General features: G+C 42.5%; 1 protein-coding gene across 1 annotated transcript; it reads left to right on the forward strand.

The window, feature by feature from the left end:
* Window positions 1-8032: 8032 nt before the first annotated feature.
* COA6 (cytochrome c oxidase assembly factor 6) lies at window positions 8033-10021 on the forward strand. The gene is made up of 3 exons (XM_074863154.1): window positions 8033-8101; window positions 8235-8391; window positions 9587-10021. The coding sequence occupies exons 2-3, from the start codon at window positions 8248-8250 to the stop codon at window positions 9680-9682; spliced, it is 240 nt and encodes a 79-aa protein (XP_074719255.1). The 5' UTR covers window positions 8033-8101; window positions 8235-8247; the 3' UTR covers window positions 9683-10021.
* Window positions 10022-10706: the final 685 nt, after the last annotated feature.

The raw sequence follows: 10706 nt of genomic DNA on the forward strand, positions 1-10706 counted from the left end.
TGCGTGGGTCCTGCCCTCATAGAGCACCACCAGCCACTCATGTGCAGCCGTGTTCAAGGGCTGACCTGGATCAGCTGCTTTCTGTCCCAGCTTAGCCCTCACAAAGTGTCTTGGCTCCAGCAAAGGGGGAAATCAGTAATGATCCAGCGGACTTGTTAAAACAGCAAGTTGAAAAAAAATCTCAGGAAAGTAAATAGCATCACCAGACCCCATTGCAGCTGCCGGCTTTTCCTGCCGCAGCAGGAAAGGAAGGAACAGTTCCTACAGCAGCAAGGAATCCGAGGAAGGAACAGTTCTCCCCCTCCCTTGAATGTAATTCTCTTTGGCCTTTCTGTAGTTGTCTCCTGCTGCTACCTTTATCATAATTTTTTATTTTTTATTGCAGCTTTCCACAGTGACTGCATGAGCACATGAGTCACAGATGGGCTTATTTTTAAAAGTTTCTCCTGCTCTTCTGTCTAGGATGGTTGTATTCATATCAGTAGTCTTCAGAAAACAGCTGTGAGAGGCAGAAATCCAACCACAATACTCAACAGATGAACAGAAGACACTGAAACCAATGTGTAGCTTAACTGTTTTGGAGGTTGAGGGTAGACTAGCAGGACCTGTAGATCACCAAGTTCTTGGGCTGAATTAATGTCTCCTGTAAACTCGGGGACAAGTCACTCATCCCCAGCTCTCCTGAGTGCTCTGTAACAATGCTAGCACAATATTGAGTTGGTCAGGGTTAATACAGGCAGTATCTTCAACCTATAGTGAAGGTAACATCACCAGGTTGATGCCATTTCTGCACAAAAACCTTTCTGCTACTGTGCTTGCAGGCCTGCAAACCCACTAGAAAGTGAAGGTTTCCCTGTGTAGTGAATACAGAAGTCTGAATCAACTTCTGTAGCTCTGGATCATATTCCAAATAAACTCACAAATTTGCACAAGAGAAACACATGTGAAACACCCCTCCTCTTCACTGAACAGGATGTCATAGGTCTCCAGCACTTCAGAAGTCCTAGGAATAGCACCGGTCACCTCCCTGGGCCACCTGGACTCAGAAAGCAGGCTGGGACTGGGGGTTTCTTCAAGGAATGGGGAAAGAACAGAAGCCAGAAACAATGAAACAGGTGTGAAGCAGGAACACAGGAGAACTGCTGATGGGATCAGGACAGAAGTGCCTTTTGGGAAACACTTTCTAGGGGAAGATGCCCACCTGTCCCTTGCTACAACCCCAGTTCACAGAAATGGGCTCTGAGCACATGCTGTAAAGTCATAAATTACAGGGAGTTTGGTTCCATGGTTTCCCTGATTTGTACTGCAGAAAGGATGAATTCCTTCAAGGCCTCCAAAACTGAGCTACTCCTTGGCAAAGGCCAATGCTGAGAAGCATCTTTCACAGTCCAGTCCTTGTGCAAGCTTGCTTTGCAGAAACTGCCAGCAGTAATGGATTTTGATGCATGAGTTTAATTAGCTCATCACTATGTAAAGAGAAGCAATTAGATTTTCTTCTTTAGCTGGCATGTTCTAGGGCATTTCCATAATAACCTGCACCTTATCTAAAAGTCCTGAACATTAAAAAGGGAAATAAGAAAAAAAGATGAAAGATCTTGTGAAAGCAAAAAGGAAGTCAAATGAACAGATGCCCACCTACAGTCCAAAAATCTTCTTTTAAGAGGAAATCACATTCCTAAGAACAGGACTGGTAGCTCAAACTAATGTTTCTGAAAATAATAAGACTCATATTTCTCTCTTCTACCTGACTCTGTTAGAGGGATCTTTATATATGCACAAGATCATTCTAAAGAACGTGGCAATGAGTATTTCTCCATGCACATTACACTAGGATGCAACCAACTCACTTCTCAGTAATGAAGAGTGGAACTTGGAAGGAGGGTTACAGTTCTGGAAAAGACTTAACGCAGGTTGTGGAGCTCACATTACTCGTGTATTTAAGAACCTGTTAGATGCAATTTCTCTGCAATGATCTAGAGACATTTCTCTAATCCTACTGCTGAACTAGATGATCTCTTCAGAAGAGAACTCAAGAGTTTTGCAGCTCATCATCTCCAGGTTTCCCTCCAGTTCTAGATTCAGTCCACCTAACATCTCAAGATAGCCATCAATGCATTGATTGGGAACAACAGCAATCAACCTGCAAAGCATCTTTCACCCAAACGAACAGAACTAAAGTAGATGTGCTTTAACAGAGCTATCCACCATAAATTGAGAATCTTTCTGATGAGTGACAGCAATAAATTTAGAGCCCCTCACCATGTATTTTAGACCTTTTCACCACGTCTGTTACCTCGTGTCTATTAATGCTGAATGCCACCAGCTATTTTACTGCCTGGACACATGACAGTGAGAGATCCTCTCTGTTTTAGTCTTCACTCTCCTGAATCAGTAAAAAAGTATGGTCAGTAAATGTTTTTTTTCTGACCAGTCATTTATGAGTACATACAAGAAGACAGGCCTCAGCCCTGGTCCTTTGGTAATCTCTCTCCTTTTGAACAGCAATAATTTATTCCTGCTCTCTGTTTCCTGCCTCACTAACCAGTTATTAGTCCACAAGAAAACCTTTTGATCCACAGTAGCTTCATTTCTTTGGTAAGAAGCATCATTAGAAACTTCAGAAATCTAAATGCAGTGCTTTCTATTCTCAAAAAAAGGGCCAAGACAAATCTATGGAAAGTCATTTATCCTTCAGACTCCTTTTAACATGAAAGGACAAGACCACTGAGAGCCTGAGACTTCTCCTTTGCTGTTCCTTAGGGGAGGGCTGCCTTGGCTAACTTCCACAGATTATTTAACCAAACTCCAGCTTCTGCACATACCCACAACTGACCCAGATGCTTAAAAGATTCTTATAAGATTCTTATGAGAATCCTAAAAGCTGGATTCCAGTGAGGTCCAAGCAGCAGGATTTGTGAGGACTTACAAAATGTGAACTTCAGCTTGGATTTCCTGCCCTGCTGGCTATGCGCATACATTACGGGCCAGTGTACATAGCTTTGCTGTCTCCCAGCAATAGGTCTCACTGTCCCTCTGGCTTCTGAAGCTGCCAAGTCTTTAATGACTGCAGCCTAGTGAGCAGAGTAAGTTGCATAATACTCTCTACGTGATTTTTGGCCAATTATACATTTTAAATGCCTTCCTGACTTGTAAACAAAAATGTCTTCTCTTTCATTGTATGATTTTGGATTTGGTCAAAGGCATGTCACTTGCTAGCTTGGCTGCTAAGAAAACTGATATTGATCTTGGGAACAAATACCATGTTTGAGAGCGGTGTTGCCTTTGTGCATGTGTAAGCAATCCCATCTGGTACAGTACACCTACGCTTCGCAGACAATGTTAACAGTGAACATAAGGTAATCGGTACAGCTGATGGATTGTTAAATACAATACCTGAATGCAAGCACGCAGCTGGATTTTTAATAAAGAATTTTAGGATGTGTTTCAGTCTCAGAGAGAACTAGGAACCACTACTTTGCTTTTAGTACATAACATGCACAGAAATTTGAAGGCATCCAAATGAAACTCAAAAGATGAGTTTTCTTCTTCTGTTTACATAGCTTTGAAAATTAGAGTCTGCTTGTAGAACAGGCAGATTCCCAGTTTCCCATCTAGCTTTCTCGCAAAAAGATGAGCATCCACACTGCCGCGAAGCAAGCCTGTCTCATCCTTGGTAGGCTTGGAGAAATGCTAATCAGGAGTCAACAGAAGAGTAAGAATTAGTCAGTCTTCCCACCTTACCATAGTCTGCTTTTCCCAAAATATTCCTTTTTCTGTTTGCTTCCTTCCTAACAATTGAACAAAAATGGAATATTGGCATTAAAAACAAGTGCCTATAATTGATGTAAAGTACTTCATCACCTTAAAAGAATCCTAAATCTCCAGTTGGTTTTTTTCTTCACTGTAACGGCCACTCCTCTAGGTAGCCTAGTGATTTTCAGACTGCTTTCCACGGAGTACTCCACCAATGCCCATGAGAGGTCAAGACAAGCAAGCCTTTTCTCAGCAGGCTTCAGATCACTTCAGATCACAGGTGAAAATTACTGTTCTGTCTATTCCTTCTCCTTCTATCTCCATACCAGCCTGCACAGATGGCTTAGTCCTTCCTAGTCAAACCCCTCCAGCGCAACCTGATGGACCCCCACACCCAGCCCTCTGATACACACAGAGAGGTCAGTCTCTCCCTCACCGTCCCAAGCCATGTGCTTAATTCTCTATATTCATGTCACATTGGCACTCCCTAGTCTAGGGATGCTCATCACCACACCCAGCAAAGACAGCATTATGAGAAAATCAAGGTAGGAGCCCCAACACACATTTAGGTGAAAAATAACGTAATAATGCACATTTTCTTAGGGATTCAGAACATTGATTTGCTAAGGCTGCCAAACAAAAGCTACAGTTTTCTTTCTCATACACTCCTCCTTCTTTAGTCACTCAAAAACCTAAATTTTTGCTAACTCATCCACAGAAGTTTCAGCATCCTATTGTTAAAAGGAAATCAATAAAAGTAAAACTTGACATGAAGTCTTTATGAAATAATGAAGAGGAGTGCTTTGCATATGGCCATAGAAAGTACAGTATATATTTCTTAAACATTTAGAATCTAATGTGCCCCTTTCAGATCTTTATTTGCCAATGTTCGGTATCAAATGCAAGGTTATGTAAACAGAAAGAAGTTTTATTTATAAACAGAGACAGATCATTTAGCATTAGCAGTGACTACTAAATAATGAACTCATTAATTATTAACTAAGGAATTAAATGCCTGCCAGTTTTTAAGCAATTCTCTTACAAAGCGTAGAAAATTATCACTCAAAATATCAGTGATCTTCTCTGAAGCCTGATTCTTCAAGAGGGATATTTAATTTTTAAAAGATTTTTGAAAAGCTATTTTGAAGATAAAAATTACCTGTTCTGTTAAAGAAGGACCTATTTGAAACAGAACCGAAGTCTCACTGAACCCTAATAATTACAAAAATAACCTCAGAAAGCAACATAAGGAAGACTTTAAACAATAAAGATGTATAAAAGCTTCCCCTCCACAAGAACAAGAGTGTTTCTACACTCGCCTTTGCAGAGTGCATCTTCAAAGCTGACTCTACTGGCAGGAGTAACCCACGAGGGTCTTTAGCCAGTAAAAGGAGGAAAGTAGAACCTGAAATTTGGTCACACAGGATCTCAAGAGATCCACTCAGAGAGATGCTTGATGTTCAACCATTTAGTAATCTCTGTTAAAATGTTTTCAAAGAGAAGCAGAAAGAGGCGATTACTGTTTGCAGTTCATGGTGTTTCTTTGCTTATTTATTCCTTTTTTAAATAATAAAACCAGGGACAATTAATCATTGTGATTGTTTTGCTTTTGTTTAATTATTTTCTTTCACCAGGCATAGCAAGAAACACTGTAACACCAAAGGAGTCAAGAGTTACATCCTTAATAGACATCTGAGAAGCAAGAAAGAGAAAAGATACGTTTCTCTTGCATTACATATTTTTTTAAATTTTTATTATAAAAACCTGGTTGGTGCTCAACAACAGAAGAAAACGTCCCAGGCAACCTCAGGTAAGATTCTGTTATTATTTCCAGCAAAACAAATAGTTGGACACTGGGCTATACTGCTTAAAGAACTCGTTTTAAATTCAGTTCCCTGAAAATCTATTAGGGATAAGGATCATCTATCAGAACCTTTCAGTGCAAGAACAACAAATTAATTGAGCTCCTGGTATAAGCACAAAGCTGAACACAGCTATAGTACTTCAAGGAGTGCTTGCATTATTAGTCCTAGGGACACCTGTAACATGCTAATTACTTCCAAAGTGAAAGAAGAAATCATTATGGTTCCAATCCAGAATCTGCTGGGCAAATTTCAATTAAATATGAGGTAAGTAAGGCTGTAGGTGAGGAGTGATCTGTCAGGATCAGCTGGAAGACAAGGTGCACACAATGCTGTATCCCAATTAGCAAGAACAGGCACAAGAGAGCTTGAGAGCTGAACCACTGTATAAACTCCACACAATTCACTTTAACGCATTGCTGGCAAGAGTTTCAGTGGGAGCTGTGCATCTATTTCTTTAACATCTATCTCACTAATCGCTAAATGGAAATGTAATTCAAAGGCTTCAATTGTGCAACCAAGGCACCTAACAAATCTGGAATTTTTTCAGCCTCCCATCTTTCTAGAACATTTGCCTCTGCCTGGCTATTATAAATATCCCATTTATTACTTACTGGGCACATTTCCCAAAAGTAAAAGACTAAAGATAGATACTTAGAACTGGCTAACTAACAACAAAAAAATCCACCCCCTTATGGTAGCAGTTTAACCAAATGGAAATATTGCCATTAAAAAAATGTATTAGATAAATCTTTTTTTCATATTCGTGCACTTTCTAAAACCAGATCACTAAATTTCCATAATATGCGTTTCACAGTTATTTACAACTGTCTCCAGTGAGTATTTCTTGGGCTACAGGTCATTAAAGAATAAACTATTTATCACAAGTATCCCAGATGTGCTATTTGGGGTTTGCAATTAATTATATATAATCACATTATCCCCTCTGTTTTGTGAATGCAGTAACTGAACAGCATTACATGCACCATAAATTTTAAAAATTAAAACACAAATGACATTTCCTATTATCACATTTCAGTCTTGAGACTTAACATTCATTTTCTTTTCAGTATTTGTGCTTGTAAAAGCTTGCTTCGCAATAGCCTGGATACAAAAGGGTCATAAGTGAGCCGTAATATAAATTTACTTCTAAATTCTTTTCAACAGAAAAACGTAATTGAAATTCCACTTTTGTAGTGACTTCCACTTGCCTTAAAATGCCTGTTCTATTAGAAATTAAATTACTGCATTTCTATCTCTTACCTATCATAGTCTAGCAAACAGAAGGTTGTTAAGCAAATAGGCAAGGAAAAGAATGTGGGCTGTGTTATACACCATACAGTGTACAGCAGCAGTCGCATTCACTTTGCTCCAAAAAAGTATCCCTTCCAAGGGCTCGGTTAGGTGTTTCGAGAGACAAACTCCCCTCGAGATCTGTCTGGCTTACAGGGGGCTCTGCTGAAGGGGCGCAAATCCTTGGTCTTCTCTTAAAATGCCTTTCCCTGTATTGAGACAAGCGAGTCACCTGCAAGGAGAACCAGACAAGCATGCTCACCACCACCAGTCAGAATCATTACCTGAGGAAGAAAAGCAGCTCAAGGTAGGTCACAGCTACACCCGCTCCCCAACGCGGCTGCCAAGCAGCCTCGCTCCAGGAGGAGCACTGGCTACCCCCAAGCTGCTGGGAAAGCCGCCGGCCTGGGAGCCGCCAGGGGCCCAGCACCTCGCAGAGTTACAACCTCCCCAGCTGCCAAAACATCCCCTTCGCAAAGCCGCAGTGCGGTGCTGCGGGAACACGCGCCGCAGCTTCGAAACTGCAAAACTGCTCTGCGTTTCCCGGAGGTCAATATGGAACTTTCTAAGTCCTCGGCTACTGGGGCTGCCACGAGGAAACGCCCCGAATCCCAAATGAAACAACGAGGAGAGTTTGCTCCCGAATGCTCTTCACCGGCACTGCAGGCTTCGTGCCGCCTGTGGCCGCTAGGCTGGGCTCACCGGGGCCCACCCGGCCGGACCCCAGGTTTAGGGTATTATCACCCTCGCTACGGCTGAATTTTTCTTCCACTGGGTAAAACCAGTTCCTCTTCCTTGATTTTATTATCAGCTTGACTTAGCGACAGAGTCCCTCACGAGAAACCTTTCCGGAGCGGGTTTTTTTTGTGAGGCGCACACAGCTGCTCGCCAGCCGTCGACACCAAGGCTCTAGAGGCTGTTAACCCTCCCTCCTCCGGCCGAGAGGCCACAGCCGGGAAAGGCACCCCGGGAGGGCCTGCGGACGGAAGGACACGGGGACGGGGACGGGAACCAGGACCGGCCCGCGGGGGGCCCAATCGCGCTCCGTCCCCATGGCGACCACGGTCCCGCGCGCCAATCCCTGCCGGGGCCGCGCATGCGCACTAGGCGAAGCGGCGCACCGCCCCCCTCCGGCGCGGTACCGCTTCCGGGGCCGCGACCTTCGCCGCGGGAGGCCGGGCCGGGTCCGGCGGGTGAGTGGGTGCGGTGCGCGGCCCGGGGCCTTCCCCCGGTGCCTTGGGACTGCGGGCAGGGCGGTGTCGGGTCCCGCTGAGGAAGCGGCGAGGGCTTGCAGCCGGCGCCGGAAAAACCACTGTTTGCGTTCAGGTCGGTAGCGAAGATGTCGGCGCCGACGATGGAGGAGAGGAAGGCCTGCTGGGGGGCCCGGGACGAGTTCTGGCAGTGCTTGGATCGGCACGCGGACGACGCCTCCAAGTGCGAGAAGCTGCGGCTGTCCTTCGAGTCCCGGTGCCCGCAACAGTGGGTGAGCAGCTGCCCGGGGCTCGGCCTCCTCTCCCGGGGTCCTACTAAACGAACGGGGCGTTTCTTTGCACGTTTGTAACAGCTTCGACAGGTCGTTACGCTCACCTTGTTAATGACCGCACCTCCCGCTTCTCGGGTTGCAGAACGCGTGCGGTCTTATGCTTGGGAAATGTAACTTGGTCTGCACCAGGTCTTGCCGGGAAATTAAAACTCCTGAGCAGACCGCGGACTGGCCCGGGAACTATGGACAGTAGTATAATATACATAGTATTAGGGAAAATAAAAATACAATCTCAAACTTCAAGATAGATGTTCAGCTATACAAGCATATAGGCTTATTGTTTAATTTTGAAAAAAAACTTCTGGAAGATACTCAGAAGCTTTTAAAGTGCACAGAAATTACAGTTACTGAAGAATAAAGTCTGATAGGGAAGGGAGGTGACACGCAGGGCTTGCAGTTGCGTGGCATCTTAAGACTGGCATCTGATACCTTCTTGTTGCATAAAAATACACTTCTTACAGTATAATTTCACAGTGAACCATCTACTTACATGTAACTCATGTTGTACTTTTTAGTTTCCTAAGCTCAAGCTATAATTCTTAACTTTTTTAATAGGCATTGCTCTTTAGTAACGTTAGTGCCTGAGGGGGCTGAACAGTTTGGAGCCAGTAGACTGAAGTCAGTTAAAACAAGTACATTCACAGTTGCTGCACTGATTTACACTTTGCAGTTCTGCTATATGTCCTCTCTAGCGATGGTGGTTTCACCTGCCAGTGCTTTGTACCATGCACATCAGTGGCTCTAGGCAATGAATTCAGAGGTTACACAGTCTGTGACACCATAGAAAAGCTGCTGGATTTATCTTTGTATTACCAATAATCTCTGCTCATACCAGTGAAAACAGTAAAGTGATAAACTTCTATTAGGTGTCCATGGACATCATGGAAGTGGTTATGACAGGAAACTGGAATTCACTTTCAAAATGATAAAACCACCCTCAAAACACAAAAAACCACACGCACCCCAGCCCAACTGTAGCAACACTTCAACAGTATGTGAAACTCCTAACTAGTGTATTAGTTAAAATGCTCCTTAGATTCAGTGATTAAAGACTGTTTATTCCTTAGTCTTGTGATGCACACAAAGCCCCTTCTGCTGGTTCCTTCTGATGAACATCTTTTCTCTTTTTAAACAGGTTAAACACTTTGATAGAAGAAGAGACTTTTTAAAATATAAAAGAAAGCTTGAAACAGAAGGGTATCATCCTCCAGAAGATGCTGGAAAGTCTTAGGTACTCTGCTTTCAGAATAAGTCTAGGGAGAATAACTATGAAAGGAAGAAGCATGAGAAAGCAACAGAAGCTGCTTGAGCTCAAGAACTGGTAACATGACTGTCTCCCTGAAATGCAGGCTGCTGTTCTTGTTGCAAGGTCTCATGTGTCTGCTGAAAAAAAGATTGTCATCAACAGCTTTTTCATGTGTGTAAGTTAAAGAAATGTGGTGCAGGGCTGTTCACAAATCTAAGGTTTTGAATGTATAATTAGTCAAATTGTTTCACAGGAATAAATGATTATTTAGTAGTGCAATGTATGTATTCTAAAGAGAACAATAAAACTTTTTCAGTAAGTGAACCAGCTGTGCCTTAAAAAAACCCCACCTCCAGTCTAACATCCCCTCTTTGGCAAAAGGGGCTGGTGGTATAATGTAATTTGTATTTGTCATTTACAAAGTATTTCAGAATATTTTAAAATACAGTTTAAGGCAGTCAGACATCAGTTAAATAAAACAGCAGGCATTAGAAGACCTAATGCATCTTGTGCATTTGATGTAATTTACATATTTTGAATATGTTCATTTTTTATAAGCAGTAGGAATTTTTGCAGTAGCAGTAACAGTTTTCGATCAGTATCTCTGCTGGAAGTATGACATTTATCAATCATGATTCTCACATTATGGCCTTTTACATAATTGAGTGGTTTTGATTACCTTACTGATGCAACTCCATTTAAAGATACAGACTGTTTACAGCAGGGTTAATAAACTTGACTGTGGAAGGCATTTAAACAAAGGGCAGCATTTAATGTAATAATGTAAGTGAATTTACCTTGCAAAAATTTTATAATGTAGTATATCTAGATACAGCATTAAATGCTTTGGCTACAATAAGTTTTGATTGTTATTATAGGAAGGCACCACTTCAATTTTAAGCATGATCATCACAATTGAAGTAACTGCAGTAAAAATCTTATGTTTTGAGGTTGGGATTGTTCACGGTACACTATGCTGTATGTTCTAACAGAAAAATCACACACCACA

This window comes from Strix uralensis, chromosome 3, assembly GCF_047716275.1.
Source record: "Strix uralensis isolate ZFMK-TIS-50842 chromosome 3, bStrUra1, whole genome shotgun sequence".
Classification (NCBI taxonomy): domain Eukaryota; kingdom Metazoa; phylum Chordata; class Aves; order Strigiformes; family Strigidae; genus Strix; species Strix uralensis.